We start from the raw sequence: 21015 nt of genomic DNA on the forward strand, positions 1-21015 counted from the left end.
ATTTAAAAAGAGAGTATAAACTAGATTAAATATTTACGTTCGTGAAAATACTAAACATTTAGAATGTACATCAACTCTTGAAAATTACTAACCACAAAGAAGGACGAGGGGTTGGATTTCTTAATTTCTTAATGTTTTCATCATACATAAGAAGGACGAGGGGTTGGATGTTATCTTGTTTTAGCTTAAGTAAGGAGTGTGCAAAACATACCGTCTAAATTGAGGACTACCCAGATTAGACCAAATCCGCAGGCTTGGTCCGATTCCTGAGAGTGTCAATCCAATTTCAGATTCCTAAAAAAGGAATTGATATCCGGGCAGTCTAGTTCTCGATTCCAAGGGAGATGGTCCAGTTTCAATTCCAAAGGCAAATTAGATTGGATCAAACTAGCTACATATACCTCTTCTTCTTTTTCAATTTCTTAAAAAAAAAAATGAAAGTAACCAACCTTTTTGGTATTTCTTCATAACATATGACATCAAGTAGTGGGGAAAAAAGTGATTGATTCCATTGATTGAACCGAACCGATGGTCCGATGTAGTACCAACTAATCCAGTACCCAATTCCCAATTTTGTAAATCAATTTCATTGGACCGAACCGGATCAAGAACCTATCAACCCTAGCTTAAACAAGATGTTTTGAATTTTGTAGTTTAGACTCCATTCATTTCGTGAAAATGAACAATTTAGAATTTTAAGAATGATTACTTATTTTGATTGAAATAATTAATTAATTAAAAATATCTTCATTTTCAACGACACTTTATATCCCAATATTTTCATGAACGACAAAATATTTTTTATTTATTCATTTTTGTAAATGATGTAAACAATCATTTTTAGAAAAATATTTTCAAAGTCGCTCATTTCTAATCAATATAAGCTAACAGAAGTTACCAAAAACATTTGATCAAATCATAATCATCTCTTAAAAGTCATCGTCAGATTCGAAAACTCCCTGATTAAGGAGAGGTTGGTAAGTGGGACAATCTTTTGCCCCGAAAACTGCCCACGAGCTGCTGTTAATATTTTTTTTCTCGGATAAAGACAACTTTGCTGTTTGCCCGAGGCAAGCATGACCTCAGATCAGACTTAGATTCTCTCGTGCAACCCGCTCCAGCAGCATATTCTAAGAGCTGATTCCCCGCGGCATCTAGTGCTCCTCCATGCGACTCTTTTTTTTTAACATCTTTGAAAGAACCCACAATCTCGCCCCCGCCCCACCTAAACAATCATTTGCCGAACCCGATCCCCACAAAGGTCGCAACTTTATGGCATTTCGTCCACACATCAGATGCCTTAAGAAAATTAGACTGTCACTGCTCCTGAATTAAAAAAAAAAATCAAATCTTGGGTTTTCCCCAAGTATGAATTTTTAACTAAAGATTGAATCCATTGAACTATTTCCCTTTCCCCTATACACCACCTGAACCCACAGACATTAATTACAACACCGCCGCCGTTGCCGCCGGTGGCGGCGGCATGCAGCCCCGAGATGTGGGGGTTGTGGCGGCTGCGGCGGCGGCAAAGACACAAGAGCCATAACCCCTACCGAACATGGAATCACAGAGCACCACCTCAATTACCTTTCTTGCTCTCCTCCTTCAAGAACACCACCACAAACATCTTGTCCTTTGTTCAAGGTGAAGAGCCCCACAAGACCTCGGCGACAATGGTGGCGGCCTCGGCATCGTTTGCCGACGCCTCCCTCACTCTCGCCAGTATCTCCTGCTTGAACGCCCTCTTCTCTCTGCCCCTCAGCCCTTCGCCGACCTCGAGCTGGACCGCGAACCTCGCCACACAGCTCGCGAACGGGTGGCTCTCCAAGAACCTCCTGGTCTTGCTCTTGCCCGCATTGGTCACGCTCTCGGTCTCGACCTCGCTCTCCTCGAACCTTCCCAGATCAATCAAATCGCCACCCAACTCCGATCTCTGCAACTCCACGAGCTTCTTGACTAGCCCTTCTTCGATCATGGCCTCGATGGCCTCCTTCCGCCCAAAGTACCCAATCTCGAGAATGCAGTCCATGGCCACCACCTTGACCTGCAGGTCCTCGTGGCTGAGGAAATTTATGATTTTCGGTATTTGGCCGTTCGATTCGATCTCGTCAACGAGCGGGGACTTGATCGATTTGATGAGGGAACAGAGCACCCTCAGGGAGTGCGCAGAGGCCATGGTAATCAATGCCCGGATTGTCGCCCCCATGGGCACTTGGCCCACGAAAACGTCCTTGTTGAACCGAATCAGAGCCGCAATTGCGAAACCGATGTGCTCTCTGATCCTCTTCGAGCAATTCTGATTACACAGAGCCGTCTCCAGCAACCCAAAGAGCCTCGACCTTAGCAACAAGTCCTGCAAGAGAAAACATGGGCGTCAACTCGTGTCGGTGCGAGAGAGCAAGACTCGAATACAGCACGAATTGATCGACAAGAATTCGAACCCATTACGCCAGGAACACAGCTAATTCGAAACAAACACTGAAATTGATGCCACACGAATCGATGGCCTCTGTACCTGCAGTTCCCTTTCGAACCCTCGCAGGACTCGGGCCTCGAGCTGACTCAGCAGCTGCACCAGCTCCTCCTCGTCCCCGCACCCCTTCCCCCGGAGGCCCGCGACCAGCTTCTCGACGGTCTCCCGGTCGATCCACGCCTGATTTCGGACTCGATCGACTCGGCGACGCGGGATATGGAGTGGGCGGAGGCCCGGCGGGCCAAGAACGAGCCGAGGCCGTGGCCGCGGGACTTGGGCTGGGCGGAGACGAGGGAGCGGAGGGTGGAGAGGTGGGCGGAGAGGGCGGAGAGGTTGGGGTCCCGGGAGAGGAGGCTGTCGGACTCGGTTTCGAGCTCGAGGAGGGCCTTGACGGCGGGGAGCAACCGAGTCGGCGGCGCGGCGGCGGTGGACTTGGGGTCGGAGTGGAGGTCGTGGGAGGCCTTCTTAAGGGCCTCGAGGACGCTGAGGACGTCCGGCGGCGCCGGATCGTTGGGGTCTTCCATGGTCGCCGGCGCTGCGGCGCTGCGCTCTAGAATCAAGATTCGAGACTGCGCAATTGAATGCGAAAGAGACAGAGAGGAAGAAAACGTGTGTCGTTCGGACAAGAAGGTGGTGGTGGTGAGAGTTCTTGAAACGTGAGGAAGAAAACAACGAGGTTTTTTTGCGATGGGCGATTGGGTAATTTCGAGTGGGAAACGAGCGGGGCTCAACGACCAGTCAACGGCGCGGGCGCGGGCGCGCCTTCGCAAATCGCCATGCATGGCCGATGCTGCTTTTTTTTTTTCCTAACATTTTTTTTATATAATAACGTGAGGTGCTCTGAAAGTTGTTGTTTTCTGGTTTGATCACCGGTTTATATGAGATTTTTTGCATTCGTTCCCTTCAACAATCAAATGGTGGCGAGACCGGGGTTGGCGCGATGCTAATTATGCAAAGAAAGATGACAAAGTTAAGGATTGTGCACTTGTTGGCATTGATAGCATGAGCCAGCCGGCTCTCGTGAGTGATGCAGATGAGATGAAATAAAAAGAGTCTGTGACTTATCTCTCTATAGTAAAGTTCACCGGCTCTCATCATGATTAGGGAATGGTTGGCTATCCTAACACGAGGTATAACGAGTGTCATCTTAGAAGTAGTTGAGAGGCGGAGTAACTTTCCTATAGCTATTGCAAGAGTGAATTGAGAATAGTGATGATTCCGTTCTAGAAAATATCCATCTATAGAAAAATAGCATCTTACCAATTGATTTCAAACACTTTCAAAAGTACATAATGTGTTATGTTATAATTACTCTTCTTTATTCATGTGCTTCAACTTCAAAACGGAGTGTCTCTATCCTTCTTAGAAAAACAAATGTAATTCGGGCAACAACAATAATAATAATAATAATAATAATAATAATAATAACAATAATAATAATAATAACTTTTAAGAATGTCATGTGGTTGGCATGATAAACACATTTCACCTACATAAAGTCTTAGGTATGATGTGACCATTGGTTTTTAGGCATTGATGCAAGTGGATAAGAAAGGATACAGATCTCGAACACAACATCATTGTACGACGGCATTTTAAGTCACGATTGAAACTGGGAAGATATGAACTCGCCATCTGCTCCATTTGGTTTTCTCCCACTTAGTTTTCTCCTTTGTCCCCTCAAAAGAATTCAATTGAACGTCGAAAGATAGAAACGCACTGATCTGGACCCAAATGAAAGGTTCAAAAGTGAACTATAAATAAACTATAAAAGGAGAAGAAAAGACAAGAACCCAACTACTCAATTTAAGGGACAAATCATGTTGTAGCCCTCCGCATTCAGGACAAGGATGATTGCTCATCATTGGCCCTGCCTGAACGAAAGAAGACGGCTGCCGGTCTCTACCGAACCTATCTTTATCGCAGGTTGCGTGGTCAACCGAGGCATTCACCTGGAAATTAGTAAAGTAGACGAAACGGCAACCGATCGGACGTTGCCAGGAGGATTACGTGAGTCTCAACCGGTCAGCAGCACCAGCATATTCGAATCTTAAAAAACCGTATGTTCCGATGCGCCATGTCGTCACCCGAAAGCACGTTCGAGGAATCATCGGTATCTTGTTGATTTTCTTTGCGTTTTGCGGTTGGATTTTGTCTGGCTCCGGCCGAACAGGCGTTTTCCCAAAGAAAAGACGTTCGACCCTACAGCGTGCATGATTGGATTTGCGCGTACCGGAGCCACGTTTGATTGCTTTCTAGTCTTCGAGCGACATTAAAGTCTACGTAAACTTTTGGTTTTGCTCTTGAGAAAAAGAAAGTCTACGTTAGCTCCGGGCCCATCTCTACTGGTTGATTCGATTTTCCATAGTTTTACACATGAACTCTTGATCTTCGTCGATGACTACAAGCCACCTGGTCGGCGAGCTAATGTAACTTCAATTTCTTGCTCAATGAAGTATCTTTGTATTGTCTCAGTTTCGTCTTGGGAAAGTTAACTAGGGTGTCATGCTATATCACCGTAAACCGGGAGATATTGCGGATCGGCGTGGTTGAGGCAATTATCGAAGCATACTTATTTAAGAAATGTTTTTAATTTTCAAACTATCAACGTCACATGACAAGAGAGCAATACATTTTAAACAGTAATTTTTTTTGTTTATTTGGTTGCTTTTAGTGTTTTAAGGCACTTGTTCACGGAAGTCCTCTTATGAATTATATAAGTTCCCCCCTAAGTTTTTATTTCTGGGTGAGTGGAAACATGGGAAGTGACATTACAGAGTTTCTCATCTCACGGCAGATTTCTCGTTCGTTTCTTCTTTCTTGAGCTTTTTAAGAATCTGCTCGGGTCCATTATGATCTGTATAGTAGATGGCAACTAAGGGCATGTTTAGTAACACTCCAAACAGTGCCCGACTTATTTTTTTATTCTCCGAAATAAATAAATAAAAATAGAAATCCGTGTAGTAAATGTTTTGTTATTGAGAAAAAATCCATTTATTTTTGTTCTCGAGAATAGATTTGGAATATAATCAAGAAGTAAAAAGAAGTTGTTTCTTATTCATGGAAACAATTCCTAGAATCAAATCTAATTTTTCTTCTTTTCTCTTGTCTTTCCTTTTGTTCCTTCTTTTGGATGGTCACCGGCCTCAATCATGGCTGGCAACCTCGCTGAAGTGTTGCCAACCCCTGGTGACTTCACTAGAGCATTGTGGGCACCCAATGACCCTAAGCCATTGCGAGGCTCATCGCCCGAACCTCATTGTGGCTAGGCGAGGATTGACCTTGCTAGCCTAAGATGAGGCTGGGCCTTGCTAGGCCAAGGCGAGGTCAATTTTGCACCACTTAGGCGAGGTGGAGCCTCATCAGTGGCCAGACGAGGCTCAAACTTGCGTAGATTTGCAAGATTGAGGCTTGCAAAGGGTTAGGCGAGGCTTCCCGCAAGCTCACTAGACTCGCAAAGCTAGTCACCAATCATGGCCGTGGTCGGTGACCAACCACAAAGGAGGAGGGGGAAGAAGAGAAAAGAAAAATATAATAAAAGTATTAAAAATTAAAAGAAATAATAATTTTAAAATTCTACAAAACACATTTCTATTCGGGAATAAAAATTTTGGGCAAGTAATCAAGTGCTTTTAAAATCTCAAAAATTATTTCAGGAAAAAAAAAATTGTAAGCAAAAATTATTCTCGAGAATAGAATGATTATCAAACGTACTCTAAAAGTTGGATCATATATTTAGTAACAAAAAGTAATATTACCACCAACCCTTATATGATCTTGTCATTTCATTACAGTCCAATTTCTTCCCTAATTATATGCGTGCCTTAGTGACGCTCCGTGCTATTGAGGTGAATGCGAGTAGTGCGAGAAGGTTGATACAATTGGGTCATGGAAATGAAGGCGGAATGCTCGTGCTCGAAATATTGTGAAGCTGCTCTTTCAATGAGTATTCTTTTTGGGTCTCTTTTGGGAAATCCTGTCAGCCAAAATTGGCACTGGTAGAAAGCGGACGCTGCTCTTTGAATGCAGCCACGGCAGGTCATAGGCTTTTAGTTTTTGTTTTGAAGTGATTTGCCTGTTTTTACTGAGGGATTGGATGTACGACAAAATGATGCATGGTACCATTGGTCATCATGACAATACGACTTGCAATGCCACGCTCAAGAAAAAATCTTTAAAGAAAAGGATGATATGGCATTACGGGTCGCGAAACGATGTGTAAGATTATGTCAGCCCATGACAGTTCATATTATACCAGGTTTTCTTCGTATTGGCAAGTGCAGTGAAAGATCCCTTGCCACGTTTCCGACCGAAAAAGAAGACTCATTGGGTTGGGATCCTCGAGAGCGGGACGATTAGAACGCAAGCAAGAGATTGAATGACCATTAATGATGGCGTTATGCAAATTGGGAGTTAAAGTAAGGACGCAAATACTTCTTTAGGGATGTATGCGTGAAAGTGATGCTTCGTCACTTGGAAATAAAAAGCACGAAAGAGATATAGAGATATAAAGATTCCATTAATTATGTGAATAGTGTCGACGTATGTTTAGGAATTTATAATGGCGATGATTATCTTCAACAATATCATTCGACAGATCGAGTTTCCTACAGTGCGTATACTAACGCTTTTACTTTAATGAACTATTTCTTTTCGTAAATAATTATTTTTTATTTTCATTTAGGGAAACAATTTTTTAGTAAAATAATGCATTTTGTAATTATAAAAATTTCTATTTTTAAAATAAAAAAAGAATAGGAATGCATTTGGTATTATTTATAAATTTTTATATTTATTCGTTTTTTCTTCTTACTTACGAATTCCCGCCCGCAACAAGTAGACGACTCACTCCGCCGATCGCCGCCATCGCAATTGGTGGGTTGTGGGTGGCCGTCATGTGGCAGCGGATTTGGCGGGCAATTATCGACGGTTGGCAGCTTGACAACAGCATGGCGTAGCAAAGATCATGCGTCGACAGGTAGCGATTGGTAAAAGCAAGTTATTGGTAGTCAATGGTGGTTGTCGGATGGCGGGGGTGGCCAATGGGTTGTGGGTGGCAGGCAGCAGCGACGGGCGTTGCCGACGGTCAGGCGGCGGCAGTCGGCATGGTTATACGGTGTCCGGTGTGCCCTCATCCTCGGCTGGGACTACCGCTCACGTGCGTCCGATCTCGCACGTGCACATGATCCGACGACCGCCTCATCTTTCTGGTGTACTAGGTACGCCCACGTCATCGAACCGGGCAGACACGGCCAAAACAACCAGCGGCGATTCCGAACACTAACTTACGCCGCCGCCAACTTGTCTTCCCGCTAACTTAAGCCACCTCCAAGCTCCGACGTCCCTGTCTCCCCTCTCAACAACCGGCGAAAGTTGAAGTTCCCAACCTCCGCCAGTTCCTCCCCAGAAGAGGATCGACATTTCCAGATTCCATCGCACGCCGATCCCGCCGAGAGCTCTCGCCGGTCGCAGGTAAGCTCCCGCTCCCGCCCTCGCTGCGCATTGGCACGTCCGCCGGAAGCGATTCTTTCATTTCGACTCCGGCGACGGACGATCGGAATCCCGCTTCGGTTTTCTTTCGCGTCGTGGGTCGGATGAATGGTGTTTGGAATTGGATCGCGCGTTTTGTTGACTTGACTTTGGAAAAGACGCGAGTCTTGGTCTTGGGTCTTTAGTGTGCCTGGGTTGACCCGTGATTTGAGGCGACTGCTGGCGCGAGAGGATTGATTTGTGAGGCGTTGAGGGATTTGGAGGAGGAAAGACGTGAATGTGGGTGCTCTCGTTGCTGAATTGAACGTTCTCGAGCGGACCCTTTACGGAGCGATGCGAGGTTATGGAGAGGGAGAGAGGAAATTGTGATGGGCAACCTGCTAAAGAAGAGTAGACCTGGTTACTCTATCACACGGTGGCTCCTCTTCGATTATCTTGCAACAAAATGTCATATTTGACTATGTTCTTTCTTTGAATCTTCACGATCGTGCACTCGCTTGGGATACAGGTGCTGCTGCCGATAATAGTTTTGGGATATAGTTAGAAGGAGGTCTCGTTGTTCTTGTCTGAAAACTTGCTGCAGTGTTTACCTGTCGTAATTGATCTCCATTACTGACCACACTTGTGAAGAAGGGCATTGCCGTCATCGTCGTTTGTCTCATTTTGTTGTGATGGGCTTCTATTGGTTCTGTTTGTTCTCCTGTACGGGGTGAGTAAGTAAGCTCTAAAGCTAGAATGAAACGTCTCTTATCCTATGTGAATCATTCAACATGCAATCAAATCTTATGAATGCGTGCGAACTTGTGCTTCGTAGATTGAATAAGAAATTTCATTCTCAATAAGCATGTTTCTGTCATGCTTAAAAAAGGTGTAGAGCTCGAGGTTGAGATCACAATATGTGTCATCGTGGACCTATTTTTCAGTTCATCTGGAGTGGCCCGAACGTCTTATGCTGGTCAAACTCACTTTGAAAGAGGAAAAGAAAGGAAATAGAGAACAATTTAACGTTGAAGTAATGTATGAGTATTCTCTGTCTTTTTCATTTTTAGTTTCTTTGGAGTGGATATGCTTCAACAATTGGCGCAATCTACCAGGAAACTTGATGAGTGAGTAATATGAATTTAAATGTAGACATCACGTATTCCAGTTGCCATCGTTTTTCCATTTTTTGATGAAGACTTCTCAGTCAAGATGTATGCTAATTATGAGTTTAGTGCATAGGAGCAATTTATGACGTAAGCTAATCATAAAATGCACTACCTGTCATAAGGAAATTAACTTGTGTTGGCATCGGCTGTTTGTTTTTTATAACAGCTTGGTTTATCACATTGAACATGATGTTTTTATCTTCAGCCTCTATTCTTATTGTTGAGTTTATTACTTTTCTTTTTCTTTTTTTTCCCGCTCGCCTGCACAGGGAAAGGAGGGGGGGGGGGGGATGTTGCATCTTTGGATCCTTCAACCAGCATTCATGTCAAGCTTGCAATGTCATGTCTTTCATTTGAACTTTCTTTTGAAAATTATTGATGGGCTTTTTCTTTGATGGATCTTCTTTAGGATGCAATGAATCATACTTGTCAGCTAATTAATCATCAATTAAAGCTGAAATGCAGTCCTTCCTTTGGTTCATTTCAACATTATTCGTCTTCCTGAGCTATGTGGAGAATACATTTGGTGGAATCACGAGTACTTTCATTCGATCACAGTGGCCATCAGTTGATATCCCGCTTGATAATGAAGTTTTTGCAGTTCCAAAGGGTCATAATGCACCGCAACAAGTGAGCATTCAATCTTTTGACACTGTTTGACTTTCCACGGAAGTTTCTGTTTGTAATTTCCTTAAACATTTGGTAGTCCTCAGAAAACGATGTAGTCATGCAACAAGGCAATGGTTCACATTGTTTTTTACATTGAAATCTCGTACTTTCCTTGTGTGCATCTTTCGGGGCATCTTGCCTTCAGTAAATTCTTTTGTTTACCATGAACTATAAATTGATGCCTAGAATTGTGCTGGAGAGATGAATTATCCTAACTTATGAGATATTCTTAATTTGATGAAGTTACGTAAACCTAAGTTGTGTTAAAGAAGGGAGTGGGAAACACTTACTTTTAAGTTGTAGCTGGACCAGAAAGATTTAGACTACTACTTTTGGAATTTTAGGAGTAAATTTGGTGACCTCAGGCACTGTGTGGCATAAACTTTGGGCTTGAAGAGGGACTTTCAGTTCGAGTGTTGGAAAGAAACAGATTTACTAAGATGGTCCTCTCCTTCTTATTTGGCTCATTCAGATAGAGAGGAACAAAAGGGGATTTCAAGGAGTTGAATCCTCTTGGGATTCTTTTAGGATGATTGGTTGTACACTCTTCACATTCAGTGTATCAGAAAAGTGTAATTTGACATATGTAGTTTGTTGGCAATGTGAAGAACAGTCTTTTGTGCATGATTTTGTAGATGCGTGGCTTCTACTTGAAGCTGTTTTGTGTAGGGTGGTACCTCCTTGGTACCTTCTTAATAAAGTCTTATTTTATCATTTAGAAAAAGAAAGTACTCACCTTGGGTCATCTTTATTAATTTCTGCACTCAACTAGATTACGTTCTATCAGGATGTCCCTGCGAAGAATTCATTAGCTTGTTTCATTCACCTTGAAATAATTTTTTAGGGATTCATCTAGTTCGTTTCAGTCTTTCTTGTGTCATAACCCTTTTCCTTCTTTTGCAGGTTCATATCACCCAAGGTGACTATGATGGAAAGGCTGTCATTATATCATGGGTCACATCTGATGAACCAGGATCCAGTGAGGTACAGTATGGCACCACGACGGGAAAGTATGATCATTCTGCTGAAGGAAAAAGTTCAAGCTACTCTTTTTACAAGTATAAATCTGGCTACATCCATCATTGCCTGCTTGATGGCCTTGAGGTGATCCTCTATTTGATTGATCTGTGAATTGACAATTTGTGGGATCATCCTTTAAGTTTTATAGACCGCAGATTCAGCAAAGATTTGAATATATTTCAGTTATTTCACGAGTTGGCAGACAATGTCTAATTGATATTCTCTAAATTGTTCATTTGCTGCCTACAGTATGATACCAAGTACTATTACAAAGTAGGAAGTGGTGGTTCTTCTCGAGAATTTTGGTTTCAAACACCACCAACAATTGACCCAGATGCTTCATACAAGTTTGGAATTATTGGTGAGCTATCATCTGTTTTCAGAATTTCAGTAGCCGAATTAGACAGAGGGAAGATTGGTTTGGTCTTATTTGGAGTTTGTCTTTTTTCAATTCATCAAAAGGTCAGAATCTTGATTAGTATTGATAATTAAAACATCTCAGTGTCTAGGTTCTTAATCACAGAGTGGATTGTCACTTGGTGTTGCATTAAGGTAGTATCTCCTATGCCAGTTATATTATATAGTTCTCTGGGAGAGAACCTGCGAGAGTCCAAAGGGAGAGGGTTCGGAGCAGGGGTTAAAATGAGCAGCAAATTTGACACTCCTACGTAATTTAAAAATCCTACAGAAACTTTTGCTTGTAAGAAAACATTTCCCTTTTATCACAATTTTTTCCACTCTTCTATTTTAAACCAGCCTTCCACTTGTAGGTGCAAATCTATTAATCAATCTCAATTGTTCACATTTTCTAGTAATTTGCTATCTCTAGCCTGATATGCATGTCGCAGGTGATCTGGGCCAGACTTATAATTCGTTTCCACTGTTCAGCATTACATGGTGAGTGGAGCACAGGCAGTCTTGTTTCTGGGGATCTTTCTTATGCCGATAGTTACAAGTACAATGATATTGGGCTAAGATGGGATACATGGGGTCGTTTTATTGAACAAACTGCGGCATTTCAGCCATGGATCTGGTGTGCTGGGAACCATGAAATAGAATATCTGCCTTACTCGGTAAAGTATCTTCACACGTGCTTTTTAAATGTACCATTTTTGTTTTTCACTTTTCAGTTTGTGATGACTTCTACTTTTAACTATTAAATTTTTGTATATTTCTGTGGCACTCACACCTCCAATTTTTATTTAACACTTAAACAATTGAAACCTTCAAGTGACATGTATATTTGTTTTCCATGAGTTTTAGAAATTTGTCATTTTAAAGTTTTGGAGGAAAAGTATTGTAGAGGTTATAAAGTAAAAGAAAATCTGCCTTAAAAGCTTATTTTTGTAAACCATTTATCATGGAGGACTATAAGAAGGCAAAGTGTATGATGTTCAGTGAAAAACAGGGCTGCTTTTTGACAAGATTTTCTTTTTGCAGAAACAAGATTATCATTGTTGTATATAAATTAACTATTAATGGGAGCTCAAAGAACCATATGGCTCTTTATGATGCAAAAACTAACAACGTCTAAGTGACTACTTCAGTGTTAAACTGTATCCAGTCCTGCAACTTCAAAAAGCAGCATGCTTTTGGAAGACTTGAATTCCTAGGCTTTCTATTGTGTGTGGGAGATCATCTATGTTTGTAATATCTGCTACTAATCTACTCTTCACTATTTTTGCATCCTAACATGCTGTTTCTATGTAAGTAAAGGAGGAGCTTGATCCATTCAAATCCTACCTGCATCGATATCCAACACCTTATTTGGCCTCAAAAAGCACCAGTCCTCTTTGGTATGCCATCAGACGAGCTTCTGCTCACATAATCGTGCTTTCAAGCTACTCTTCCTTTGGTAATTCTTCTTTTCGCTTCATTCCCTACCTAAATTCGTTCTCATATAGCAATTTGAGGTCCTTTAATGTGCATAATAGAAACTTTGGCAAATAGAAAGGCATAAAGAAAAAAACATGATGAGTTTCAGCACCAATAGGATTTTGCGAGAGAAGTTAACATCTGCTAATTTGAACCAATTAAAACCAAGATAATAGAAGATTCAAACTGGTTTCTAATAACTAATAAACCATGTTTAATGCTACATCTGACAAATGCTGTTCCATTGCTACCTTTCTCTGCATGTTGGGACTGATCAATTGTGATTGCGAACAGTGAAATACACACTTCAGTGGATGTGGCTGCGAGAAGAATTTAAAAGGGTAGACAGAAAAAAGACACCTTGGCTTATTGTTCTGATGCATGTTCCTTTTTACGATAGCAATGATGTACACTTCATGGAGGGCGAAAGTATGAGAGCAGTGTTTGAAAAGTGGTTTGTTCGCAACAGAGTTGATATTGTTTTTGCTGGGCATGTTCATGCTTATGAAAGATCGGTATGGTTCTCATCTGGCATGTTCATCTATTCATGCTTATGTTGCAATTACTTTCAGATGCTGCAGATATTTGCATTGTTACAATGATTTATAATGTTCAAATCTGAGGACTCCATGTGATCTGTCTGTCAGAATCTGAGGTTGCACATGGAATTACAAACAAATTTACTTTAGTGTACTGTCTCCAGATCATGGTCAGGTGGTCTGTCTGTTCCTCCAATGAAACCTTGTAGTGATAGGAAATTACAGACTTTGGCAGAGTTACCTGTGTAAAGTAAAATGTAAAAAGCCTTGTCACTGTTCAAAAGCAAAATGACACAAATGTATCTTGATGTGTTTATATTTATAATAAAAGCTGATTAATGCTTGTTTTATACGAGTTGTGAGATAATACAATTTACTTTTCCATACAATATTCTGTTCTGCTATGATGTTTCTTTTGGTTTTGGTGATAAATTCGAATCTTTGTTCCCTTGTCCACTGCTGTATACTTGATGCGTATATGGTCACATAAGTAGAATTTCTGGTGAATAATCAAATGAAATAAATCCCTCAATTAAAAATAGCTCCTTATACTTATTTTAGTCTGAATTTCTTTCTCTATGACATATTGAAATTTCATTCTACTTCTATTTAATGGCAAGAAATACTAGGTTTCCTGTTCAATGGAAGCCACTCAATATAATCTCAGTTGAGCGTGCAAAAGTATCTCAAGTGTTGTCTTTGACAAAAGCAAAGACCTATTGTCCTTGAAAAAGACAAGACCTACTTTACGTGTGTTGATGTTTCTGTCATACTGGTTCTGTACCACATCTCGTGTTTCCCTGTTTTACTGACTTAAGTGGATTTGACGATTTTCAGTATCGGATCTCAAATATACAATACAATGTCAGTAGTGGTGATCGCAACCCGTACCAGATAGGTCTGCACCTTTATATATAACCGTTGGAGATGGAGGTAATCAGGAAGGCCTTGCTGGGAGGTGAGTTGGACATCTTATGTGCAGTTCTTTTTAATAGATCATCAAAGGTAGAAATTCTGAGGATCGTTTTCCAAGAAGTTCCCACATTGCATTTTCATGATGAAGTTACATTACTATTACAGGTTCAGGGATCCACAACCAGACTATTCTGCATTTCGTGAGGCCAGTTATGGCCATTCTACTTGGAAATCAAGAACAGGACTCATGCATTTTACCATTGGAATCGGAACGATGACGGGAAGAAGGTGGAAACAGACTCTTTCATATTGCATAATCAGTATTGGTGAGTAAATTTTAGAATGTTTGATTTAGCTAAATTTGGCACGTATTGAAATTTTAGAATGTCTGATTTAGCTAAATTTGGCACGTATTGAATGTGACCCTTAACATAATAATTGGACAAGCCATGGAGCATAGATCGTTTGTATGAATTACATTATATGAATCTCTTGCTAAGTACCATCTCCAAAGGAAACAATTGTATAGATGTAACTTTCATTTATACACGTGAGCCTTATTCACCGGTAACCAACAGCCAATGATTACTATCATCATGCATCTTGTCATAAGTGATCATCACTCTTGTTTTGATGTAATGTTGGCAGATCTTTCCTTGTAACTTATGATGTCTTATTACGGTTCACTGACGCAGGGTAAGCAGTTTCCGGCGAAGAAAACTAAAGAAGCATCGTTCCTAGAGCATACAAAGCAGATTACTATTGTCTGATTCGAGGTTTTGTTGGGTCACGAGACATTTAAGATTGGCAGAGGAAAGTACTTGATACAGATGGTTGTTTATATGGGAGTTCAAGATAGAAAGTAAGAGTTTTGTAGCAGGTTAGATGATCTTCAACAAATAGTTTGATTAGCACTAGCTAGTATACACGGACCAACATTAGACTCATGGATTACACATAATTTGTATTCTGTACATTTTCTTCTCATTCATTGTATTCCACTGTTTTATTATTTTTCCTTGCACCGCAATCTGTTACCATGAAATAAAGTCAAGGGGGGCAAATATGCACTATGTGAGCAAACTCATTGCTCAAACCTTTTTTAGGTTAATCCATTCATACGAAGGCCAAGTAGCACCAGACATGAGGTTACGTTTTGGCTTATGTAATCTTTCTTCTTCTTCGCGTACTGTATTAAAGGTAACATATGTACCCCAGGTTATCGGAAACTTCCAGATTTTTATTGCAACATGAACTGTTGGGTGGGCATGGTGTTCTCCACATTAGAGTTTCCATGTGACCAAAGTAATAATTGTCGAGGAAGCTCCTCTAGAAAGGCCTTCATTCGAATATGGAAATCGAAGGACAAGTATAACTTATATTGAAAAGTGAGAAGGTATATAATCAGTTTAGGAAAAGTTTTGTAAAGCAACTTTGAGTCTCCAATGTCCTTTCAGTCAAATACTTTCCATTGGGTAATGTCGTTTAAAATCAGTTTAGTATATGTGATTTAAAAAAATCATAACAAAAATGCATATTAGAAAATCATTTTATGGAATTTTTTTCCTTTTTAAAGCAAGGAATTCATTATTTTTATCTTTAACGTGCATATTTTCTTCAACTGTAAATGATTGTATTACCTAATCATTTTTATTAAAACAAATTAGATGAAAGTCTATATAATTAATTCGTGAAAATTTCTGCACAAAAAAAAAAAATCTTAAAATAGCCTAGGAAAAGCCCAAACTTCACGAAGTCAAGTTAGAGTGTCAAGCAAGTCCACCATTTTCCCACACATATCCCACTTACATAGTCATCCACTTGATTTGTCATATTATTTAGTTTGGCAAGGGACATTAACTGTTTAATTCAAGCATTCTCAGCATACATCTCAGTCAAAACTGACATTCCCTTCATCATTCCAGTGGTCCAGTAATCAATCGCACTAATTATGGCTCTTCTCTTAAGCCAACTAACAAATTGGCTTCGGCTCAAATGAAAAACACGACAACCTCTGTTCTTGGGGACAGAAACATTCCTTAATCCGGTACGGCGATGCCAGCTGATCCTTGGTTTCCAAGAAAATGCTCGGCATGTTTGACCCCCAGCAAGGTGGGAAAAACAGCTGCTTTTTATTTTTGCAAGATCCCCCGATCCCGATTGGCCACGTGAACAGACAGACGTGAACCCACAAGGCAAAAACGAGAAAAAGAAAATAGGAAACGAAAGTATTCTCACTGTGAATCACAACGTGATTGGCTGAATAATGCTCTCTGGCTTTTCGAACCCTGCTTTCAAGAACCATTCTTTCTCGCCTGTAGATCCGAAAGGAAGCACCTTCGCTTTCAGCGGTCTTCTCGGTTTCGTTTCGAGCCATTGGAGCGAGCTTCCCGCGAGGCCGTAGAAGAAAGATCTGAGCTCCGGGAGCCGGAGACTGCCGTTTCTCTTGCTCCCAAGTGCTGTTCTGTTTCGGATTTCGCCCACTTTCTTGCTGATTCTTGAGGTGACCTGAGTGTTTTGTCAAGTGTTTGAGCGTCACGACCTATGGAATGTAGATCTTTTTGGTTGCTGAACTGCAGATTTTGGTGCTTGTTTATGGTTTTGTTGGTGGGTTTGTTTTGATTCGAGATTTGCTTCTGGGAGTTTTGAGCTTGCCGTTCTTGGTGATTTTAGTTGGGTTAAGAGGTCAGTTAAAGCTCAAAACTTCCTGGTCCTTGATCGCGAGCTGCGCTCCGAAGTGAAGTGGGTTTCAAGAAGTTTTGCTTGAGGTGTGAGTGAATGGAAATTGAGAATGCGGAGGCAATTATATGTTGGCTTGATTGGCAGTTCACGAAATGTATGAGCACAATTGGCTCAGGATGGTGTCCTCAGGAGGGCACAAGCTTTGACCTTTTTTTCTGTACCGGCGCGGTGGGCTGCAGGTTGATTTGTGTGTTTATCTGGTTGAGCTATTTGGGATATTGATTCTGGGGTGCTTAGGTGTTGATTTAAGATTCTTGCGCTTACAAAAAAAGGGCCAGGACTATATTGTTGGTTCAAAGTAGTTTATACAAATAGGGTCACATTAGATGGTGTTTGGTTGCATTTGCTCGTTCACTTAGCCCCTATAGGAAGCTGGAAATTGAAGCCGTTGAACCTTGACCGATTTTTCACTATGGCATCCATCAGAAGGACCTTGTCCCCAGTTCCTCGACCTGAACTCTGCTAAATGGCGAAGCCTGTTCAGTTTCATCTCCTTTGTCGAAGTCATCTTCTTGTGCCCCAACCCCAAGTCAAACACCATCAGGTGGAATACTGTCAATTTTGGTGGGTTCATTGGATTCTCTGGCTTTTGCACTCAGAGCTTTCTTCAACGACCCTCTAGGCCTTACGATAGGCAAAAACCAAGAGGGCAAACTTGGAGAAGGGCATTATTTCATTTCTTCATTTGTTTTGTCATTGGGATGTTCATTGGAGTTACCCAATTTGCCTCAATGAATGCATCGATAAACTTCATTTCGAAGAACCATGCCATATCCTTTGAGCCGAGCACAACTTTCAGGAATAACCATTTACAAGATGATGCAGCTAGAAATGCGACACCATTTTACAGTATGAACAATGAGAATGACTCTACCCTGCAGCTACAATCACATCAGCAGCTGTTGTATTCGATTGCTCAAAATAGCAGTAATAATGAATCAGCTGCTAAATATGCACATGGAAGTTCAGAAGCTTCTGATTGTTGTGACCCCAACACAGAGACACCCACTTCAGGCCTATTATCTTAATCGTCTGGCGCATACACTGAAGCTGGTACCACCTCCTTTGTTGTGGATAGTTGTGGAGATGACCTCACAGTCTCCAGAAACAGCTGACACCTTGAGGAAGACTGGTATCATCTATCGGCATCTCGTGTGCGATAAAAATCTGACTGAGGTCACAGATGTAAGAGTTCACCAAAGGAATGTGGCGTTATCTCACATTGAAACACATCATCTTGATGGAATAGTTTTCTTCGCAGATGAGGATAATATCTACGCAACTGATCTATTTGATCAAATGAGGCAAATTAGGTACTTTTCATCTACAACAAATTCTGCAGTTTTCTTTTCTGGCAGCAATACTTTGGTAATTCATGGTTCTATCTGGGAGATCCTCCTGAATTTGTGGTGGTATGGGTATATCTAAATCTAGAATTGGACTACTAAAGTGCCTAGCAGGAGATGCAAGAGTGAGCTTTAATGGTTGTTTGAGCATCAAGATCTCACCTCTTTTTGGACTGTTTCTGTACCTCATCCCCATTTAGATGCATATAGTTGGCCGTAATAAAATGCTTTCCATTTATTGACTAGCATGGCAATTGGAATTGGTGGATTAACTGTCTCCATCTTCCTATTGAGATGCTCCCTTTTGCAATGTCCTACTTTTATCTAAAACTCAGCTAAACCTTCTTTTACAATGTTGTCACGCGAACTCCTTCTCCATGCTCTGTTCTAGTTAAACCTTATTTCCTTTCTTAATGTAGGCGCTTTGGAACTTGGCTGGTGGCCAAAGTGACAGATAGCAGAAGCAGAGCTGTATTGAGGGTCCCATTTGTAATGGCACTACTGTACTTGGGTGGCATACAACTGAATCAAGGAGGGGATTCAAAAGATTTTATGCCGAATTATCAGGATTTGCCTTCAATAGCACAATACTATGGGATACCAAGAGATGGCACAGACCCACCCTTGAACCCATTAGGCAATTTGACACACCAAAAGACAAATTCCCAGTAATTGTCCTTCCCCTTCTGTTTTCTTGACCCCTATAATTAAAATTTCAAGACTGAAATAACCTGAATGCATTTTCTTGACTCATCTGCTATGACTGAGGTTTTACAATGTGATCTACATGTCTAGGTGAGCACATTAGTTGAACAAATTGTGGAGGATGAGAGCCAGATGGAAGGCTTACTCCAAAACTGCTCAAGGGTGATGGTTTGGCATCTTCATGTGGATTCATCTAGTTACTTTTATCCACAGAGTTGGTTGACAAAGAGTAATCTCAATGCCACTGCCTCACTGACATAGCAGTTTGTGGGGGGAAGTTGTTCAATTGATACTTCAAGGTAATGCCGTTTCTTTTATCTCTATTCTCTGCATACCTTTTCAACAATATGTCTGGATGTAACAATTGTGGATTGTTGCTCTGGAGAAGAAAGACATCATAGGATTTGGTCCAATAAAGTTATTAGATGTTTTCCTTGACAATTAAACAAGACTAAACTTCAAATTTTTATAGCAGACAAAGTTAGATCAGTACATCCCACCATTGTAAAGGACTGAAATCTGCTGGGCCATGGTAGTCGTGCTTATGAGCTCTTCATTTGAATTGGTAAAAAGATGGTTACATTTTTTCCTTGCAATCTATCTTGGTGATTAAGCAATTTTGGCTTTTAAGCCAGTTGTGTACAAATAAGAGGCGCCTACTCTACATTTTGCAGTTTTCGTTAATGTGATGACCAAGCAAAAAGCCATTGTTTTGCGCACTTTAAAAGGCCAGTTTTACCTTGCTAATGAGATGGCGGTTCTGCATGAACAAGATCTTATATCATCACAAGATATCCTGCTCATATCAGCTTCTATTCTATAAGCTTATATTCTTCTGCCATCACAGCAGTAAGGAATCATCTCATGAGTACTTCCATTTTTGCTGCAGCTGATGCATGTTTCAGAGGGATCTGATTCTACTAGGTCGGCATTCAAAATGAGGACCATCTGCCGAAGATTTCTCTTTACCTGAATTTTGCTTTGGTAGCATTGTATTCATCTCCTACGGTTTTGTAATTGTACAGTCATATGAGTCTCTTTTATTTCTGATCCTCTTGGATTCTTTAAGCAAGGATAAATCTCAATTGAGCTAGATTCAGCTCTGCCTGCTTTATATGTAAAAAACTGAGTAAAAAAGAGATAAATCAAGGCAGATTTAAACAACGATTTCTTGCTGCCATGGTCATATCTTTGATACCCAGGAGAAAAGTTTCATCTAAGAGCTTATCATCCCCATCACTCATTTACAATTTATATCCCCTTCTCAGATCTAAAACAACCAATACTTGAATTATAGCTCATCAACAGAAAACCATATAATTAGAGAAAATATTCCTTCGCTGGTTTTTACTCTTACTCACTGTCATCCCCAAGGCACAGAACAGAAAAACGGTTATCAAGAGTGCAATTCTGATTTTGACATGTACTACTGGAAGCTTCCAGTGAATCTTGTTTAGCACTAGAGAGTACATCATTTACTTCAATTTCTTTTCCTTTCCTACTGAGTGAAGACGCAGCACCAATCTCTTGTGAACCCTCTTTTCCTAGTGGAGTTTTCACAGCAGCTTAAGATTTCAAACCTTTGCTTTCAGCTGGAGTCTCTGTCTTCTTCTTACCTTTGATTGTCTGAAAATGACTCATGAGCAGATCGAGTGAAGATATAATCTCAACACTTTATACCAACCTTCGTCACGCCAGATTCCAGTTCCTTATTTCTCTTCCTAGTTCGATTTATTTTTGTGTAAGAATTCTCCATTTCGGCCGGTAGCTTAGAGGAATTTTTGCAATTTACCTGGTGCTATTATTCCATTGATGGTTTAAACCGATGAATCTTCACAATCTAATGGACTAAATAAATACATCTCTAGTCCTTGAAGAACTTGAGCAACATGTTCTATGCAAACACGAATGTTAATAACATGGATGTTAAAGAAACATATCTAAGATATAAATAAGGAACATATGCTTTTAATTAAGTTTGCAAACATAAAATGGAATCGAAACTGGCAATGATCTCTCCTAATTTTGTTGAGATGTCGCAATCAGGACAAACTATCTGGAAGAAAAGGCTGACATTGGATACCTTTTCCAAG

At 40.9% G+C, this 21015-nt stretch overlaps 1 protein-coding gene and 2 pseudogenes across 1 annotated transcript; 2 read left to right on the forward strand and 1 right to left on the reverse strand.

Moving 5' to 3' along the window:
• Positions 1-1334: 1334 nt before the first annotated feature.
• Positions 1335-3129, reverse strand: LOC104436237 (hypothetical protein). Its single transcript, XM_010048958.2, has 2 exons — positions 2516-3129; positions 1335-2353 (listed from the first exon to the last, which is right to left on the reverse strand). Exon 2 carries the CDS (start codon positions 2204-2206, stop codon positions 1640-1642), a length of 567 nt encoding a protein of 188 aa, XP_010047260.2. The 5' UTR covers positions 2207-2353; positions 2516-3129; the 3' UTR covers positions 1335-1639.
• A 4872-nt stretch (positions 3130-8001) lies between these two features.
• On the forward strand, positions 8002-15195 carry LOC120292210 (annotated as a pseudogene).
• A 1741-nt stretch (positions 15196-16936) lies between these two features.
• LOC120291216 lies at positions 16937-19957 on the forward strand (annotated as a pseudogene).
• The last annotated feature ends 1058 nt before the right edge of the window (positions 19958-21015 follow it).

The sequence above is a fragment of the Eucalyptus grandis genome, chromosome 3 (genome assembly GCF_016545825.1).
Source record: "Eucalyptus grandis isolate ANBG69807.140 chromosome 3, ASM1654582v1, whole genome shotgun sequence".
NCBI classification, from domain to species: domain Eukaryota; kingdom Viridiplantae; phylum Streptophyta; class Magnoliopsida; order Myrtales; family Myrtaceae; genus Eucalyptus; species Eucalyptus grandis.